This window comes from Onychomys torridus, chromosome 5 (genome assembly GCF_903995425.1).
Source record: "Onychomys torridus chromosome 5, mOncTor1.1, whole genome shotgun sequence".
Lineage (NCBI taxonomy): Eukaryota > Metazoa > Chordata > Mammalia > Rodentia > Cricetidae > Onychomys > Onychomys torridus.
In genome coordinates, this window is record NC_050447.1 from 126900544 (window position 1) to 126921805 (window position 21262).

Sequence of the window (21262 nt, forward strand, 5' to 3'; positions counted from 1 at the left end):
CATATAATCTCAGCAAAGACAACCCCGCAGTGAAAACCAAGTTGCATGTGTGAGCACCTACCCTCTTTACAAAGGTAGTAACCCATTGGTGCATCTACACCTCATTTGTCATTTGTGGCCAGCTGTGTTGGTCACTAAGAGTATTTTGTTTTAAGGATACATGGTATCTCCAGGGACTCCTAAGTTCAGAGAAGAAACAGAAAGCAGACAGCACAAAGTCTGACCTACAAGGAGCTGCAGGTTTCAGAATGAGGCCTGGGGAGAAGCACAGGAAGGCTCAGACCATGGGGAGTCTTGTGTGGATGAGAATAGCAATAATGAAGAAAAGCAAAGAGCTGTCACCTGAAAGCAACATCCAAGTGGATATGGCAGGAGTGAGGAAGGGTCCTATGCACAGCCACCGTGCACGTGACCCTCTGGCTCACCTTCCAGGTGCACTAACATGGGGCTTTGTAGAAGGTGAGACTATGTCAAAGCAATGCACTTGACCATCTGTGCATCATGTCCTGTATCTAGAGCACTGGCTCAGCACCCTCTCCCCGGCCCCGTTAGATGGCATTGGATGCCATTCTGTACGTTCCCTCTCCTGTCCATTTCTACCTGTCAAATTCCTGCCATCCTGTGGCCCACTTCCAGTGCTAGACCCAGACCCCATGCTCTCCGTTAGCACCGCCCCCTCCATCCCGCATCCCCCTTTCTTCTCCCCATTCTCCTACCCCCATTCTAAAGCAGCCCTGAGCATGAGCGGGGAGTAAATAAAGGCTTACTGAGGTGGAGTAAATACATCTCATTGAGCTGGTGTGTGAACAAAGGCAGATCTTAGCTGTGACTAAGTCATCTCTGGATTTCCTTGAACTGCACCAGGTCATGATTTTTGAAATTTCAATGACTTAAAGATCTGCTTGTCTTAAACTCAAAGACACACACTTCCTGTTGTCATTCATTACTCACTGAACCCTTTCATCCAACCCCTGAGCTCTACTAGTTTAGAGTTGGGTGAAGTTGTTATTCCATCTAGTTTTTAGTAATGGCATTATTTCATTCTGTATATACCTGGGGAAGTGTCCAGAATAAAAAGCATTTTTAATACACCCACTTGAAGTGACTCAGAACGCTTTTTAAGAAGTTACTTAATCAATCAGGACTGTTTTCTGGTAAAGAGAACAGGTTGATGGTTAAAAAGAACCGTTTTCCAGCCATGTGACGTTGAACTCGTCATACACCCTCTCTCTGAGTACTGATTATGAGATGGAGATGGTGGTGATAACAGTGCCCTCTGTAGGATGAATGTGAGAATGGATGAGACCCTAAAGGACAGATGTGGGGCTGGAGTCACGGTTACTGAGGCTCAACACAGTGGCGCTACTGACTTTACCTGGAAGAAAACATCTTTCTGTTGCCATCACGTTCAACACTGGCTTACTTGCACGTCCGTCTCCCTTTTGCCCATCTTAAAGCTCCTCAGAGGCCGGGATAAAGTCTGACTCATTTCCAAGCCCCTGGCATCCCACACAGGATCTGCTCATACACTATGTTCTTAGAAAGGTACTAACTGAAACTATATTAAATTGCATGTTTACTAAACATGCATATTACATAAACATCCATATGTATATGAAGTCTAGCTAAATGGATGTATATGTGTGTGTATATACAGAAGTTTTTCCTGTAACATATGTGTATTATTACCTCTGTACAGCCATGACAAACTTCAGGGCATTGAGTGAAGAATGCACTCAAACACAATAGAGCCTAGAAGACTTGGGCAGATATATCAAAGACATCTCCAGGGACAGAGAGAGAAAATTCAGTCAGTAAGATGTTTGCCATAAAAATATATATAAAGGAGCCTGAGTTTCAACCCAACTAACCACATAAAAAGCTAGGCACAGTAGCATGGTTTGTAATTCATTATTGGGGAGGCAGAGTCAGAGCAATCCTTGGGGCTCACTAGTCGGCTAGCCTAGACACCATAGAAAGCCTTTATCTAAAAATTAAGGGGAAAAAAAAGGTGTAGACATCTCCCGAGAAACAAGCCCAAGGTTGACCTCTGGCCTCCGTACACATGAGCATCTATGTGCATATGCACCCCTCATATACACACATACATATACCAACATGCATGCAAATAAACACATACAAATAAATAAATTCATTTGAATAATAAAACTGTGGGGGCTGTGAAGATGGTTCAGTTAGTGAGTGACTGCTCCATAAGTGTAATGAACTGAGACCAGATCTCCAGAACCTCTGTTAAAAACTTCAAGTGAAGTTGCACACCTATAACCCTAGAACAGTTGGCATGGAGAAGCCAGTCTGGAGAGTTCAGGGGAGAGAACTGAGGGAGAACCTGACATAAACCTATAGCCTCCATGCACATTCACATGTAGACACATATACACTGCATGCACATGCATGCATGCACACAAATAAATAAGTTTGTGGCTCCGTTAAAACTCATGCGTTCATTCAGTAGAAATCTGATGAGCAACTTCTGTAAGCCACACATGCTGAATATACACAGAAGGCTGGAGAGATGGCTCAGTGGTTGAGAGTACTGGTTGCTCTTCCAGGGGATCCAGATTCTGTTCCCAGCACCTACATGGCAGCTCACAACCATCTGTTAAGTCCAGTTCCAGGGAATCCAGTGCCCTCTCTGTGACAAGCCAGGCACAAAAGTGGCACACAGACCTAGATGCAGACAAAATATCCATATGTATACAAAATAAACTTCAATTTCAAGGGTTTTTTTTTTTAAAGAATATAAAAGAAGCATGGAAGAAAACAGCTTCTGTTGTCCAAGGCCCATGACCTCAGAACAATAATGAAGAAGACTGTCCCACAGCAGTGTGACAGTATGGAGGAGATGTCTGTCCCAGGGCAATGTGATAGTAATGAAAGACACTGTTCCACAGCAGTGTGACAGAAGAATGGAAGAGAAGGTTAAGGGAGCTCTGGCAAGTTCACCTGACATAATCTTAAGGCACATCATGGTGGGCAAACACAGGCAGCAGGGAAGGGTGTTCCAGCAGAACGAACAGGGTGTGCAAAGGTAGAAAAGAAGGGAGGGGCTCCAGGAATTCATTGCATGCAGTTGGAAGTGGGGTGGTGCTAGTGGGGTAATGACAGGAGATGAGGTGGCTGAGGCCACCAGGCCACCTTAGGCTAGATCATTAAGGTCCTTGAATGAGATTGATGTTTTTCTAAAACATAATTAGGAGCCATTAAAGAATGCTGTGTGTAGATATAAAACAGCTCTATTTGCATTTTAAAAATCGATCTTTCTGAAATGCAAATTAAAACTGCTTTGAGATTAAGTCTCTCCCCAGTCTGTTGACTATCCTGGTGATGCTGCAGGGTGGGGTGAGGGCGGGGGAATGGTGTACCCTTATTCACCACAGGTCAGAGTGTAAACTGGTATAGCACTATGGAAATCAGCGTGGAGGTTTCTCAGAAACTAAAAGTGGGCTACTGTGTAACCCAATCACACCACTCCCGAGCATATACCCAAAGAACAACAGAGATATTTACACATCCATGTTTACTGCTGCACTGTTTGTAATAGGTAGGGAACAGACCCAGCCTAGACATCTGTCAACAGACAAATGGGTAAAGAAAATGTGCTGTACATACACAATGAAATCTGACTCAGTCTTGAAGAAAAATGAAATCATGACATTTGCGGGGAATGGATGCAACTACAAATTATCATGTTAAACTAAGAAATCCAGACCCAGAAGACAAGTACCACATATTCTCTCATCTACAGGTCCGAGCTTGGAATTTTTACATATGTGAGTGTATTTTGGTGGGAACGGGGGTATAGGACATGAAACTACAAAAAGGGCCGAGAGGAGGGGGAGAGCCAGGGGGTACACAGAACACGTGTGCCAGGAAAGCGGAAGGGGGCTGATAGAGGGAAGGAAGGGGAAAGCTGGAGAAGAGAGGGAGGGAGAGGACTGGGAGCCAGGAATCAGCCAAAAAGACAAAAAGTGTAGGATGCCATAATGAAATCCATGACTACATCAATGAAAGGTGGTGAAACTGTGTTTCTGTCGAGTTTTCTAAGAGCAAAGAGAATCCACCTCAGGGAACCTGTCACGGTCCAAGTTTGCCCATAGTGGAGCTGACATTTCATAATATCCAACGAGAGTGTATCTGAGAAGTCACTCCCTCTAGTCGCTCCATCCACTTCCTTGTTGTAGAGATGAAAACTTACTTAGAGAGAATGCCATAATGGATCCATTTGTTTAAGTGAAATGAAACATCCTGCCCTGCGACCCAGTCTTCCTGAGTCTCACTGTCATCTGCCACTGGACTAGTATCTCTGTTCCCCAGGATGTGCAAGGTGGTCTCAGAGCAGATCCTTCTCAATGGCTGAAGACATCTGCAAATTTCAAGAGCTAATAGAGTCTGCTCTGCAGTCACAAGGAACATTCTAACTGGTCCCATACATTTTCTCATAGCAAACAGAAGCTTAAACCTTTTTGAAATCAGAGATTAATCCTGAGTGTCTAATGCTATTTAAATTACAACTCCCAAATCTTGCACAGCCTACAGTCCAAATGCTCCTGCTTTAAATCTATGCATCCCGTGAACATTAATGTGACAGGAGGGCAGGCAGAAACCTTGGCTGTGTGTTTGTGCTGGAACACTTCATGCTCTCAGTCCTCTGGCAAATAAACAGGTCATGTTTCCTATCCAGCAACATCAAACAAATCTGTAGAACTACATCACATTTACAGAGTATCACAATCTTGTGACCCACCATGCTAATTCTTTCAAATGACCTCTGTGAGCCAGCCGTACAGACAGGCAAGCTGTATGTTCCCTAGCCCAGACCAAGCAAGCCATTGGCTTATGATCCCTGAAATAAATTCTCTAAGATAAGGAGATTTGGTGGATTAAAATGTTGTGGGCAGATTTGATCATCATGTAGTGACAGTGTAAGGCAATTTTCTTTACCAGGAAGACATAAAATGTCACTTGTTTCGGAAAGGGCGAATAGCTACAGCAAAAAGCGGTAGTGTCTGGGAGGATCCCAGGCCATGTGTGTGCTGAAAATTAATTCTGTTCCATAAAACAATTCAGATACATACAGAACCATTAATAGTAAAGGGCAATGTTACAAAATTGACCTACAGTACCCCAGGCTTCCACACACTCTTCATTTGTACCCTCAGTCAGTCTGGCTTGCACACTTACTCTCCTCTCACAAAAGGGCATGAGTGCTTACAGAGGCAAATGTGCCCGTTCATGCTCACCCTTATTGAAAGGAGACCCTGAACTTTCTGCATTCCCAGACTCTAACTGTGGACTGGCTCTAGGTGGAGGGGTTGGGATAGAAAGTGGAAATGGGGGAAAATGCCAGTGCATGCCTGGGCCAAGGTCACACAAGGGTCCCCAGAGAGAATGAAGAACTGGTGCTAGACTGAGCCTTCACTGTGGAAACGTAAGCAGAAGCTCCTCCCTTCCCACTGATGGACATGCTCAAGTGGGACTCACAGTAACACTTGCTTAGATCCAGAAGAAGCCAGTAGTTGGCCTGAGTGACCTTCTGGTCTAGTCACAGGCCTAAGCTCAGGCCTTCTTCTTCTCTTGTTCATTGCCATGTGTGCATTTAATGAAGGCAGCTCTTTCCATGAAGAAAAAAGAGAAACTCTGAAATTGTCTCCATCACAGTTAAGTATTTCACATATATTGAACATTATCATAACCCATCACTAGAGGTAAAAATTAATTGAGTCTTACTATAACTTTGCTTTTATAGGTTTTCAGAACTAACACTCTTTAGGTGGTCTTGATCAACTCCAGTATCTAAGAAACACAAGTACATCTTCTTGAAGGTGAGCAAGGTGTGCTGAATTTTATAATGATTTAAAGTCACTTCTAAACACTCTCTTAAATGAAGGCTCTTATGTCAGGTTTCGATAGCTCCACAGTGACAGCCTTGCCTAAGTACTGTAGCCTGTGGCAGAGCTCCTGCCTTGAACATAAAGCCTCCAGAAGTCATGAGGTATGAAGAAAAGGCACAGGGCTTTCCTGGTGCTCTTGCCAGATGTGTTCCCTGAATGCCAGGGCCTGGGAGAGGTAAGCAGGCACTCCAAAGAGATGCCATCTGCTGTGTGATATTCCAAATTATAAACTTAACCCTTAACCTCTACATCCCAGCTGCTGAGCCCTTTTCCTCCTTCGGGTTGGGGGGGGGGGGACATTGGCAGAATCCAAGGGTGTACCTGTTAAGCATTGTGGCGATCCCAGCATCACGACCCATGTATTCTTTAGAACGGGTCATTTCTAGTTATGTTTGGAAGTAAGCACCACTTGCATGCATAGTGGTTGCTGTCAGCCCCAAAGCCACAGCCACCCAGAGCAAGCCAGCCTTTTCTAAAATGTTTACTCCATTTACAAACAAATTCTCTTAAAAAGAAAGAGCCAAAATGAGAAGCAGAATAATTCTTCACAATGTGAACAAAGGTGTTTTTTTTTTTTTTTTCAGAACACAGTTAAAATACAAAGAAAGTGTGAAACAATGTTTTCCACTAAAATAATCAAAAGCGGCTTAGGGCATATACAAGAGAAATCCCCATCTTAAGCAAGGAAGGCATATGTGAGATGTCCTTGCTTTCCTAGCTGTCAAACTACAACAGCCTAGCTTTTTTAAATGTGTTTAACCAATGCAACACAGCACCATTGGGGTTGATTTGATTTCACAAAATAATTTTATTGTACGTAAGAAAGCACACAAGCATAGAGCTGAGAAAACATTCAAAGTACATAATAACACAGACCCAATGCAGGAGCTACTGTTGGCAAGCTGTTCACTTTTCATCAGTTCATTCCACATATTACCAACTGCTTATCAAGAACACGTTGTAAACATTTCAAAAAACAAAACAAAACAGTTGCAATGCCCCGTGTGAGGAGTCAGCGTCCCCTCTCGAGGGGACTTGATGGGACTTTTTGCATTCCAGGCTATGACGTGGGAACTAGCTTCAAAACCACAGAGGGAAAAATAGCGTTTGTGACTAGTGATACCGATGGCTTTGAGGTGCTCAAAACACGCAGGGAAAGAGCCCCTTCTGGTCCTCCCACCAACAGAAGTATCTTATGTGACGATGAGGCACCATTCATATTAGCTAGATTACCACTAACGATAAAGAGCTTTTTTTTGAAAAGGGGGTGCTAAATTCAGATTAAAGCTCTACAAAAAGAGCCTCTTGAGCAGCCAACCGGTTTAGTTTGATGTGGGCAGCTGAGGAACCAGTGACGAACTCTGCCCATCGGAGGGGCGGCTGTGACGGTGAATTCACAGCTCATTCCTGCTGCAGACCTTAACCCTGGACAGCCATTTGTTAGTTTCAGAAAGCTATTTCAAGCATGAAATGAGAAATGACAGGGAGGGCCAATTATTTTACATAAATACAAAGTGGCATATGCTCTTGCTCACCATCCAAAACCAGAAATGTAAAGTTGTATTCTTCTTGAGATGGCTTTTACATAGATATTTACAGAAGTGCAAATTCATCCCGGGAGAGCCTTCGCCTTTTAAACATTCAGAACACAATATAGTGTCTTTTAAAAAAATCTGTTCAAGTTATTTTTCGGGTGGGCAGCACTGGTGGCATTAGTCACATCTCGTCTTGTATTTATCTGTGTCCGTGTTGGGCTAAGGAACCACCACATCAGTCTTTGCTATGTTTCTGGAAGTAAGTCACAATTCAGAATTACACAATCTCGGAGTCTGTGTTTGTTTCACAGGCTCATAAAGTGCTAGTACAATGGACTGTTCAGTCTCAGAAAACATTGGTTTGTTCTATTAAATATGATAAATATAGATTCACTATGATAAATTTAAAATATCCATATAATACAATAAATAAAACCATTATCAACAGAACATCTGTCAATTCTGCAAAGAGAAATTCCACTCTTGCTGTAAGGCTCAATTATTATTGTAGAAGTAATTATGAAGGCATGCACCTACCTTTACACTCTGAAAACTGCTCGGACAGTCTTAGCACCTGTTTGGACACAGCAAACTCAACTCTCTCACTTCCTTTCTAGAGAGTTTTCATTTCTAAGTGAAGCTGTTTACTGTTGACTCTTTGCCCTATTTTTTTTTATCATGTCTTAAGATAATAGGTTTCAAAAATGATTCAGAGCCAAGGTTGTTTCCCTTGTGGCTCTTCATGTATCCCTAGAAAACACACTGTAATTAATGTATTTGAAAAGCTTTGTAATTGTTCAGAAGCAGCAGAGGGATCTCATGGTGGATCACAGTTCCACCAGACCTTAATTCCTTGACAGCCAGCTCTAGGGACATCCTAGCTTCAGAGATGAGGACCCAAGACTCAGGTTGGGTGCTGTCCACTGTGTGTGACAGGTTGGATCTTCTCTAGAGAGACATCAGTGTCATAGTCCAATATGACCGATAGGGCTGGGGACAGCTTCTCCAATGGTTTAGCGATTCCACCTGCCTCCTCCTTTTTCAGGTTCTCAGAGGAGCCCACAGCATGGGGGATCAGGTAAACCAGATTGCAGTCCTTGGAGATGGAGCCTCGAGGCTCGTGGTGGCTGGAAAATGCCACAGCCCCATTGTTGTTGATGCTCACTGTTTCTATGGCATTATTTGTTGTAGGACAAAGTCTATAGCATCCTAAGAGGGTTGAGAATGCCTTTTGGAAATCAGCATTAAAGGCGTAAATAATGGGGTTCAAGGAAGAATTTGCCCACCCAAACCACACAAATACATCAAAGGTGATGGAATCAATGCAAAATGGCTGGGTCTCCTCAGATCCACAGAAGGGTACCATGCAGTTTGAGATGAAGAAAGGGAGCCAGCAGCACACAAACACCCCCATGATCACAGACAATGTCTTCAGTACTTTAGTCTCTCTCTTGAAGGACATCTTAAAGGAACTTTCTGATTGAGAACATTCAACAGGGTTTCCATTACCTGTGGTGGTCTGGCAATTCTTGGCATGGACTGCTGCCCTCTCCAAGGCTGAGATGCGCCGAATTTGTTTCTGGGCAATCCTGTAGATACTGGTGTAGGTAACAATCATAATGGCTACAGGGATGTAAAAGCTTATGAGGGAGGATGAAATGGCATACGTCCTGCTCAACCTGGTGTCACAATTTTCATCCTCAGTGTCCTCCAGGAAAGTGGAATTGTCATCCAAGGGCCACGTGGGTTTTGCCTTGTGCCAGCTTAGTTGCACTGGGATAAAGGAGATAAGAACAGACAAAGTCCAGGCTACGCTAATCAGGATGAAGGCTGCCTTGGGGGTCATCTTCCTCTCATATTGGAAAGGGCTGGAAATAGCCCAGTACCTGTCCACGCTGATCACACAGAGGTTAAGGATGGAGGCAGTGGAGCACATGATGTCAAAGGCCACCCAAATGTTGCAAAAGGACCCAAAGGGCCAAAAGCCAGCAATCTCAGCCACAGCTTTCCAGGGCATGACCAAGACAGCCACCAAGAGATCCGACACAGCTAAAGAGATGACAAAGAAGTTGGTCACCTTGGACCGCAGGTGTCGAAACCTGATGACAGCGGCACAGACCAGGGTGTTCCCCAGGAGAGTGGACAGGATGAGCAGCGACAGGAAACAGGCGGTGAGGATGCGAAAGGAGAAATCCCTCTCCACTGCCAGCCCGGCCCCATCCATGGTAGAAGTGTTCGGAGCCATCTTCCAGACAGAAAGCACTTCCAGGTGGCTTGGCCCTCGTGTACTCGAGCAGGCTTAGCCAGACTTCCCCTGGTCAGTCACCAGCCAGCAGCACCTTGCCCAGCCCCGGTTGCTGCCCAGAATAAAGGACAGAGGTGTTCCATCAGGAGCTTCTCTGTAGCAATCCAAGCCATACCGGTAAAAGGACCCTTTTGCTTTCTATCTGTCTTCTGGGTTCCGTGCTCCAGGTCACTCTCCCGGGCACCGGCTGGTCCCTAGATTCCCCAAGGATAGCACCGGCTTTTCAGCACATTCTAAGTCTTCAGCTCGAGAGTCTGAGGCCTCTTCTTGGGCAATTACAGTCACTTTTCACGGTTGCTGCCTCTTCCTCTGAGACACAGCCTAAAATACATGTATTTCTCCTCCAAGCCCCTGGCGCCACATCTCTCCAGATGTCCTAAAAGGCAAAGGAAAACACGAAGTCGTTCGCCAAGACTATGTGCAGCTCGCATGTTTACCTACGGTGAATCCCAGCTCATCATCTCCTGGGCAAGTCTGTCCAGACCACCTACCTTGCTTTGGGGTGGCTTCTCCCAAACCCCCTCGAGCTCTCACAGTGACTCGAGTCGCCCTAGCAAGTGTTCCCCAACTGATGCACAAAAATCTCTGAGCCAGATTTGGGAAAGGAATTCCAGACCAGGTACCCAGGGAAGCGGCGGTCCCCTGCTATCTTGGCCACCTACAGATTGCTGGCCCGGGGCTCTCCGAGTGTCCTTGGGAGAGAGGTACCACCAGGACCAGTCACTGGGACAGCTTTCTGACCTGTCTGCCGGAACCCAGCGCAAGGCTCCTTGATCTTAGAGCAGGACCCTGAGCCTCCTTGTGCCACCCGCTCCTGTCAGCAGCGGCAGGAGCAGCAGGCAGGCACAGCCGCTCCGCTCCGGGGAGGACACCGGCCCGGCTGGGTTCCAGCGGGGCACAGCCCACCCCGCCTCCGCGTCCCTTCCCGGCCCTGGGGATGGGCTGAGCTTGACAGGCAGAGTGGCGAGCGACAGCCACACGTGGTTCCCCGATGGCGCAGCAGGATCAGGGTTGTGGGACGCCTACGTGATCGCCTTGCCCCCTCTGGCTACCTCGCCCATCGGAGAACCACAAGACAGAGCCCAAGGGACAAATTTTGGCGTTCACATCTTAAGTAAACCAAACTTGGGTCCTGCACTCAGCGCCTCTTCGGGTTAACCCCAAGTTCCACCCAAAGCTGGGTGTCAGAGCCGACCCTACCCACACCCACGCCCCCAAGCCCTGGATAGCTGCCCGCTGCGCGTCACTGCGCTGTCTCCGAGTGCTCTGCAACTGGGGTCGGAGGAGCCCCGGGACGGGGGTGCTCACCGCTCCGGGAGGACACGCTCCGCGACTCTGCCAAGCCTGCGCCAGCTCCCGGGCCGCTAGCTCCGCTCTCCGCCCGCCAAGGCGCTTCTGCGGTCAACTCACGAGTGCAGCCCGTGACCCGCGCCCCGCAAGCACCCCAAACACGGCGCCACATGCTCAGCGGGCACTGGCGCCCCCTGCCGGCGCCTATGGTTTCCTGCACCCCGCCTGCGCCCTAACAGGAGCAGATCACAGAAACATTAGCCTATGTATCCCCAAGATTCAGGGCCTAGACCCTGCTTTTCCCTGTCCCGGACTGCCAGAATCTGGAAGATTAGAGGCACGGTCTTCCTCACTCTGAGCTCTCTCACTTTAAATACCCCTAAAATTTACAAGAGCAGGAAGTCCCTTTGGCTAACATTATTCACTGAACCAGGATTTCCCCCTTTGTGCCCACTCTGTGCCAGGGCTGGAGCAGCAGTGAGAACAATGTTCCAGCTTACTCTGTAAGTGAGCAGAGACCGGGCATGAACTCAAAAGCTTCTGCGCCCCCCCCCCCCATCAAACATACATTCAACATCTTGCAAAACTCCTTCCTCACAGGCTTGCACATCTCTAGCTCAACTATGTGGAAAATGATGCTCAGAAAAGTGTAGGGCTTGCTCAAAGTTAACACATCACCTAATGAGGATGGTGACCTGGCTGCCTGGCTGCCGCTTACACATTCTTCAGCATGACCACGTCTAGTATATAGTCCATGATCTGAACAATTATCACAGGGGTAAAGTGGAAACGGGAACGCCTGCCCAGGAAACGTGACAGTGCATAGATGCGCCGTCAGAGTGCCTTCCTGTCTCTGAAAAGAGATTAACCATGAAACCGGGAAGTCAGTCTGCCTGGACTCTCGTGCTTACTGATGAAGACTGCTGTAAGGATTAAATGAGATGCTTATTTCATAAGGCTCAGGACACCAGATACGGACCCAGTCAGCCCTTCATGGGCAGAAATCCTTCAGAGATCATTTTTTTAAAAGAGTAGTCTTCTCTCCATGAGAACCACACACCACAGTGAATGCCAATGTTTTCTCTAAATAACCTAAATAGCAATCTTAATTAGCCACCAGTGGATTTAGGTGCAGTACTCATATGATTGACACAGATGCTCCTCCACCTGGGCTCACAGTTCTACCCTCCCACCGACAACCTCGCTGTCACACACCCAATTCCACACTAGCAATCAGACATATGCCCCGAGAACCACATGCCTTCAGAGCAGCAGTTTTCAGCCTATAGGTCATGACCCCACAGGTGCTGCATATCAGATATTCACATTTCAATTTATAACAGTAGCAAAATTAGTTATGAAGTAGCAATGAAGTAGTTTTATAGTTGGGGGTCACCACAACATGAGGAACTGTGTTAAAAAACCACAGCATTAGGACGATTGAGAACCACTTGCTTTCTAGCCTTAAGCCAGCACAGGGCAACACCCATCCCTGGGGCAGTCATTCTTTAAGCAATAGGAACTTTATTTCACCACTTTCTTCCCTTCTTACCAGTACACACAAACTAAGGATTGTTTCTAGTCCAAGATGGCCATGTGAGTCTGAAATTGTGTGACTCCACAAGCATCTGAAATAAGCAAGATAAGGACGATCGGAACCTTTGAAAGCACGGGAAGCCTTGGGCTCCTCTGGGGCAGGATTGGGCACACTGGAGGAGGGGGGACTCCCTTAGGGAGGTAAAGTGCTCCTCTTGCTAGCACTTAAGGGCCAGGCGACAACACAGTAACATGGTGGGGGGGGGGGTCTACAGTAACACTCAAGAGTGCAGCAACAGAAGCTGGAGATGACAATGAGGCAATTTGAGGGGTAAAGCTTCCCCTCATGGCTGCCTTTGAGAGGTGTCCCCAAGCCAACAACCCTGGAAATAACCACTGCTCTTCAAGTTAAAAGTAGGTTGACAACCACAACAACGCTGTCTCGGGTGGCATCGTATTGTCTGCCACACCAGTCCCTGGCAAAAGTGTTCATGTAAACTGGGAGGAAAGGCTGCTCATGGTGTCCTGGACAACCTTAGTTTCCTTCAATATCAGCAGCTACTCTAGCAGAGAGATCTCTGCTTTAAAATGTCTCCAAGTTATTAAAAACCAGCCCAAACCTGTGTCAGGTGTCATTTCCCTACCACAAGAAAATGTCAGCCATTTGCAGTGTCAAAGCATCAAGTTGTCTTCTTTCCTGTATCAAAGCCAACAAATAGAAGATGCTTGGGAACAGCAGAGAACGGAGAAGAAGCAATGTACTCCTGAAGAGTTGGTTTGTTTCTCATCCACGGGTTATCTCCCTATGGTTCTGTAATTCAGAAACAGACCCCTAAGACCCTTTCTTGCCAGCTTAGCTCGCTGGCATGTGAACGCAGCCGCTAAGAGAACAGGGAAGAATAAAGGATCGCTGGAATTTCACCGCACGGCGTGAATGTTGGAGGATCCCAAAGTTTGGCTAGAGATTTGGGTTTTTTTGTTTTGTTTTTCTCCGCACTCCCTTGGAGTCAGAGTGAAGCAAACCCTTCCATTTTGTTCTTTAAACATCTCCCTGCAAACAGTAAGAACGTGAATATAAATGCATGTGGATATTAGCATTCGATCTTGCTGGGAATGCAGGCACACACAAAAGCATCTTTGTTTCCCGAGTCAACGTGTCTTTGAAGCTATACTGTGATTTATGCACAGTGAGGAGGTAGAGGTTAAAAAGACGTTTGCAATAACTTTTTGATTTGGAGATTGTAAAAGTCAGTGAATATAGAAGGCACTGTCAGACAACTGTACTGTCAAGTGTTCTCAAATGATGTGTGCAGGCAGCTTCGGGGTTATTAAAAGTAGCTTTATACCTAAAATAATTGCTCACAATGTTAGTGGAGAGAGTAGATAGCTTAGTCTTCAGCAAGTAACTAGAATGCTTGCTACATACAATAATCCCGAATCCTGTTTTCATCTTCCATACCTGTCATACAACTTTAAATCAATACATGTCCCTTTGGGTAGGTATTGACAGCTAAAGTGCACGCAATATTTTGTTATGGTTCTCTGGTTCTTTTTCCTCTTTTGGAGGCTTAGCTGGGGTTGATTTTGGTTTTAGCTTTTGAGATTCTAGAAATTGAACCTAAGACCTCTCATATGCTAGGCAAGCACACTACCACTGAGCCACATTCCAGACCTTGAATTGTTTTGTAATGCCACTACATCTCCTTTGTCATTTTGTTTCTTTATAACCCGTTGTTATGTTCATGATACTTCTGAGTTTGCATCATAGAGATACAGAAATTCATCTTCTCACAGCCTACCTCCAAGTGATAGATTAGCCCATACATACATAAGGACATTATATTGGCATTCTTCCAGGTCTCCTCAAACATTTACACCTCAAAAGTTAAACATTTTTTAACTCTCAAGGTCCTATAGAGTTACCCAGAAACAGTTTGATCTTTTCAGATCTTGTGTTGAAGATTGAGTAGAACAGGACAATTGTTGATCTGAGGCTATTGTAATATAACGGAGATGAGATGGTTCTTCTGTGTCCCTCTGCCATATGCCCCATGAGTTGTAGGGTTTTTGAGTCTGGCTGTTGGTAACAGGCACTGTCTGTGGGCCTTTGTGGATGTCCGTCAAATTCTCCTTTACATTTTCTCATTCTTATGCAGTGGTTAGTTCTCTAATGAACTCAAAAGAGGGTCTCTGAAGATATAGATACTCTCTCTCCCTCCCTCCCTCCCTCCCTTCCTCTCCTTTGCAATTTCTAGCTATTTTGCTCTTGATTTTCTTCAATTTGGAGAGTCTCTCAGACTGCCCCCATGGGCAAGAACTTCTCTTGAAGCAAGAAGTGAATTTACCTGTCCATATTATCTCCCTGGTCTCTCATCTTGGGGGAATCCCTCTCCTCCCTGGATTCCTGTCTGGAGGAACTTCACTGTCCTTTCTTGTTTGATGTCAAGAAGTCAGGAAATATCTCAACTTTTACATTTATTCTTGACATTTTTTTTTTAAATTTTCAACCTAAAAAGACAAAAGATTCCTGGCAGGCAAGGGCAGCTGGAGTTGGGCATGGACAACATGACTCAGGTATTCTGGGGAGTCTTTCTGTGCACTGTGACTATATGTTGTTCCCATTGGTTAATAAATAAGCTGCTTTGGCCTATGGCAAGGCAGCGTAGAGACAGGCAGGAAATCCAAGGAAAGAAACAGGACAGAGAAAGGGAAGTCTAGAGAGACACAAGCCAGCCGCCAAAGGAGCAACACATAATGGGACACAGGTAAAGCCACAGAAAACATGGCAATACATAGATTAATAGAAATGAGTTAAAGAGCTAGCTAGCCAGAAGCCTGACATAGGCCATACAGTTTGTAAATAATACAAGCCTCTGTGTGTTTACTTGGGTCTGAGTGGCTGTGGGACTGCAGGTGAGAAAGATTTGTCTGGACTGTGGCAGGGCCAGACGGGACCCAAGAAATCTTTGGACTACACAGGGATATGGGTTTTCTTTTGCATTTTTTCTTTTAATTGTGACTTTTTTACATTTATATATTCATGTGCATTTGTACAGGCACTCATGTACCACAGCACACATGTGGAGGTCAGAGGACAGCTCTCCTTCCACAGTGAGCATCCTGGGGACTAAACTCAGGTTGTCCGACTAAGCAGCAAGTGTCTTTATCCCCTAAGCCATCTTGCTGTCCCACAAATTTTCTTTTTATACTCACCCACTTCTACCATTTCATGATCCTGGCCTGCTATTACATAGGTTCTAGCCCTGGTCCTACCCATGGTAACGACACCTCAGTTCCCTATCTCCCATCCAAATCCCTTAGTTCTGGGAGCTGAAGAATCTTGTTTGGCCTAACCTGGCTTTGGGGGATTAGGAGCATAGTCATTGATAAGAGATGCCACTGTTGCAAACGTCAGCATGAAGTCTATAAATATCTTGGAGTATATGTTACTGGCCAGCTATTAGTCCATGGGCTAAGACCACAGCCACATGAAAGCAAACATCTCTATGACCATAGAGTTAGCACTTCAGTGTTAAATGATAGCTACCTTTTGCACACACAGTACAGTGTGGTTCATTTTTCCTTCTTGTTTAAAAAAGCAAAGAATGAGATTAGTTTAAAAAAGAAAGAAAAAAAGGAAGGAAGGAAGGAAGGAAGGAAGGAAGGAAGAAAGAAAGAAAAAGAAAGAAAGGAAAACAAAGAAAGAAAGAAACAAACAAAAAGAAAGAAAGAAAGAAAGGAAGGAAGGAAGGAAGGAAGGAAGGAAGGAAGGAAGGAAGAAGGAAGGAAGGAAAGAGGAGGAAGACCTAAGCCAAAGTAAAATAAATAATAACTCACAAAAATTATTTCCTTTGTTCAGAAACTATTTCAGTCACCACAGAGAGCTTTTTGTAACCACTTATGGACAATATGGTGTCTAACAGGAGTCTTTGCAAACATAGTGCTAAACAAGACTGTTCAGGCTGGAAATGACTGCTCTGTAGAGAAACTAAAGCTACAAGAGTTTCCACTGGGCCCAAAAGATACATGACAGTCCCCGAGGGACCTTCAGTTCAGGAAGCAATTCCTGCCTTTCCCACGGTTCCTTTGGAAGCCTTGGGACCTTAGGAGGTGGAGTTTTGCTGCAGGAAGTAGGTCATTAGGGGTGGGCCTTGAGGTCTTGAAAACCACTTCTGCATCAGGTCTGCTCACTGCTTCCTGGTCCCTGAGAAACAAGCAAGCAGTTGTCTCATGTTCTCACTGACATGCAGTAGCAGACAGCATTCCTTCCTTCCAGGACGAACTATGTCTCCTGACACCATTGACCCAAATAAACCTCTTGTTCCTCAGGTGCTTCTCCCTGGGAATTTGATTACCATGAGGAGAAAGTAATCTGTGCATAGACTCTCAGTGGAAGGGCAGGACTGGGGCTGAAGACTGAGTTCATTAACAACTGCTGTGAGAAACCAGGTCTCTCCTTTTTGGCTTCCTGTATCTATACCTGAATATGCTATTTACCACACAAGACCATGAAGAGCAAATGAAGTCTCTGGAACACCAAGGAAGTAGGAACAGATCTGGAAATGTCAAAGATTGCCTTTCAATTGTGATTTGTTGGGTTTGGGCAGCTGCCTGCTCTTTGCTGAATACATTCACTTGGTGTAATAAAGCAGCCTGCTTACCCTTGCTTTGGGGTAGACTTGTGACCTGAGGTAGGGTAACTGGGTGCTTCCTCAATGAGAAGGACAGGAAAGACAGAAAAGTGTGATTGAATGAGAAGTCATGTGTCCCATCAATGTCATTTTGACCAGACTGCTTCTGCTCTGAGACTCTGCCTGTGACTTTTGCTTACAGACACTCTGCACTCTGAGCACTTTGCTTCCTGTCCATTCCAAGTCACTCTCTTCACCTGGTGTGACCATCCAGTAAAGTCCCTTGTGCTTAGTATAACCATGATGAATTTCTGTGGCTCATACCCAGAAAGTGCTCTCTGATCAGAAGGAGGAGGAAGAAGGGCATATGTCATGCTTTACTTTTATTTAAATGAACTTTGGCCATTGTTTTTATTTGCCTAGGCAGCAAAGAGAAAAATTGAGTACAAAGAGTCCCAGGATTCTCCCCTGACAGGTTAGCCTAAGTAATTTACATGGTAATATATCTTCCCACTCTCATTTATAAACTTCCATTCTTGACAACAAACATATGCAATAGATTAAACAATCAAGCAGTGTATCAACTACCTGTGTTTGGCCACCGTACACAGCTACTGTTGTGGAAAGAAAATTCTCATTAATGGAGGTCTGTGGTGGCTGGTGGTGATGAGCCCACCACAATGGGAATGTGCTTCGTATTGCAGAAGCAATGCTTCGAGAGATTAACATGGTAAATTTTGTGTTATTTTACCACAATAAGAAAAAAAAAAGGGATATCAGAACTGAACCAGCAACCGTGGTCTCCAGAGTGACTCTCTATTGGGTGTTGTTGCTGCAGCCCTCAGAGAGTTCCTGCTAGTCTGTAAGGCCTGGTGGACCAGAACGCCTTCTGGCCTGTGGACTCCCGTCACCTGCACAAGGAAGCCCTCTTGTGGCCTGAGTCACCTGGTGTAGGCTCATTTTTGCCAAAGAACATCAACTGGAAAACTGGCTACATAAGATGTGGTAGAAGCTACCAAGGAAGGAGCGTCCTTAACTTACTCTTTACAGCAATACCAGCTGTCATGTGCTGCACACTCCTTCCAGGTTCTGTTTATACCAATGTCTGGCGCCTCACTCCAGGTCACCCTGTCTGTTCAGCTGCTCCACACTTAAGATTTCTTGGGTTTCACACTTACTGTTTTGTCTGCGTTTCTCTTTCCCTGGGTGACATACATGTATACTCCACAGCCCAGGGACAAGTCAAAACCACCAGCCTGCAAGGTCCTGGGTTTTGTCCATGACATAATATTCCATAAGAATCATGTGTGGGTGGGAAGATTGGGAGAGGAAAGGGGAATGTGTCTGCACAAAGTCACAGAATGAAGTCGCTGGTGAAGTCCTGTCTACTCCTTTAAGACTCTGTGGGCCTCAATCTCCACGATGTTAGTCCATCTCCCATTGCTACAATGACTATCTAAGATCAGGTTTTTTCAAACAGAACAGAGATCTAATTATCTCACAGTCCTGGAGATTCGGGACATGGGGTGCTTGTCTACTTGGCTCCAGGGAGGGGACTTCTAGCTCTATCATAATGGGACAGGTCTGAAGGTGGGAATGTGTGCAAGAAAGAAAGGTCATGTGATGAGACTTTGAAAGTGAGAGGGTCAAGGCCCAGGCTTGCTCTTTTTCACAGGTCTTTTTTTTTTTTTTTCAAGAACTAACTGAGCCTCCCTAAGAGCCATATTAATCCTTCCCTAGGGTGATGCCCTAGGACCTGCTGACCTTCCACTAGGCTTTATATCCTAGAGGTTCTACTGTCTTAGCATGGCACACTGGAGACTTAAACCTTTGGGGACACAATAAAGCCATATCTATAGAAATCCTTAACTATAGCAGAGTTCTATTCTATCAAGCACTAGAGAGTCAAAGCTAACTCCTCAAACACACAGATTCAGACAAGAAGTCAACGTTATTTTTTAATTAGAATTTTTTGACTACTTGGAAGTGTGAAAAATAAATTCATAAACTGAAACAAAACAGTCTTCATATCAGCACATATTATTCTTAAAGCCAGATTGAGCATATAATTAATGTATAAGATTCAATGGCAGGGCAAGAGATCATTAAGTTAACTTACAAATTATAGAATTAATTAGTTATATGAAACTACATCAAAGCAAAGCCAATTCCCAAAAGATGAGGGTTTCTGAATCAAAGCCAGTGTAAAAATGTTTTATTTTCATCCCAGTGTGATAAATGCCATTATTACTTCTCATGTTTGTTAAAATAGAGCACATAAAAAAAAAAAAAAACTAAAACAGCGACACTGGGAAGAAGATGCTGTTCCATTAGTGCCCTCTACGGACCGACTCTGATGCAGTTTTATATCGGCCTATTTCAAACATGAGGACACTACTATTCATCAACTTGCTTGAGATCACTAATAAGAGGCAAGAATGATTAAAGAAACTGTTTATCTATAATCCTTCATTAATCTACACACACACACACACACACACAGTCTCCAGGTAAATCTGGATATTTATAACTTGTGACTATAATTGTTATGATTTTTTTTTCCCTGAGACAGGGTTTCTGTGTGGATCCCTGACTGTCCTGGAACTCACTCTGTAGACCAAGCTGACCTCAAAGTCACAGAGATCAGCCCGCTTCTGCCTCCTGAGTGCTGGAATTAAAGGCCTGCACCACCACACTCGGCACAATGAATTTCTTTAAAGGAAATACAAGAAAACACAGACTACGAACACCTTTTGATTAGAGAGAAGATTCAAAGCTTCCCACATCTTTAACAGAATCTGTTGCCAAAGCAGCAAATAGGCTCAAAATTACACTTTAAAGCTCTGGCTTATGCAGGATAACATGGATGCCACCGCCTCACCTCTGCCACAGGCATGGTGGAATTTCAACAGATGCTGAACATACTCATTCCGAGCCTCTCCTGGCTTCCTCCTCTGTTCTTTAGAGGATAGAGTTTCAAAGCACATTTCCCAGATTCCTTTGCAGTAGAGCTACAGGTGAGTGACTAGTTCTAGCTTGTCTTATCCATCACTAATTGGCATATGACCCTGAGCAATACAATGTGAAGTTATTAGCAGATGCGGGCTCCTCTGGTCACCTGTGTAGCTGACATACCAGCTGCATGGTACTCAATGATTAACTGCTGCACTCTTTCCATTAGGGTCAGCCTTGATACAACTGGCTGTTTCTCTCAACTGTGCATACATGATTCTTAGTCATTATGCAGGTTTGCAAAATACTTATATCCTTTAGCAAACTCCATGATATCAACCCTGAGAGAAGAGTCTGCTGTTGCAATGAAAACTCTGCAGGATGGTATGACTGGAGCACACTGAACAAAACTAATGGATCCGTGTGTCCAAAATAAATGGCAGATGACTAGGACACTTCTGTGCGGCCCTTCACATGCTAGCCTCTGCAGCATGGTAACACAAGGTGGGGCTTCAGGCAGTCACACATGTGGTCCCTTTCCACACCTCTTCTCCCAACTCATCCTTTGACCCTCAGTTAATCTGTCCCCTATTCCCAGAATACTCCCCAGTACATACCCAGGATGGACCAGTTCCTTCCACTAGGCCTGTCTTCTGCTGAGATCACTTGCTTCTAGTCTGGGTTTTGATCTCTTCCTCCTTCAGTCTGAATATCTTGATTTGGGGACTGTGTCTAACTCATCCAATGTTACCAACACACTAAACTCAGTCTCACCTAAGATAATCATCTGAGAACATCATGATTGATATGGGACACTAGGGAACTGGAAGTCTGGGGTTTGAGGTGCAGGCCAATCTGCATTCCAGCTACAAGCAAACCTATTTCATCATGTTTTTTATTACTCTTTCAAAATAAGGTTTATCAGGATGCATATTTTATACAGCAAAGCTTTATGTGCATGGCATGAATTACTGCCCAGAAAAGATGACCACACAAATACCTTGTTCCCTTGGTAATACCGTGTACACCCAGTCCTCAGGTGGTGGGTGTGCCATCTTCACTTGGCCTAGAACCATGTCCTCTGTGGACTGTGCACAC

At 45.0% G+C, this 21262-nt stretch overlaps 1 protein-coding gene across 3 annotated transcripts; it reads right to left on the reverse strand.

Moving 5' to 3' along the window:
- Positions 1-6703: 6703 nt before the first annotated feature.
- Positions 6704-11171, reverse strand: Drd1 (dopamine receptor D1). Of its 3 annotated transcripts, none has more exons than XM_036187895.1 (2): positions 11064-11171; positions 6704-10131 (listed from the first exon to the last, which is right to left on the reverse strand). In XM_036187895.1, exon 2 carries the CDS (start codon positions 9693-9695, stop codon positions 8355-8357), a length of 1341 nt encoding a protein of 446 aa, XP_036043788.1. In that variant the 5' UTR covers positions 9696-10131; positions 11064-11171; the 3' UTR covers positions 6704-8354. The 3 variants fall into 3 exon arrangements, with proteins under 3 accessions (XP_036043788.1, XP_036043789.1, XP_036043790.1); XM_036187896.1 differs by lacking the exon at positions 11064-11171 and adding an exon at positions 10497-10868; XM_036187897.1 differs by lacking the exon at positions 11064-11171 and adding an exon at positions 10247-10868.
- Positions 11172-21262: the final 10091 nt, after the last annotated feature.

What these genes read in the sequence shown, in the direction of transcription:
- Drd1 (XM_036187895.1), bottom strand. Translation starts at nt 9,695, where the DNA reads ATGGCTCCGAACACTTCTACCATGGATGGGGCCGGGCTGGCAGTGGAG.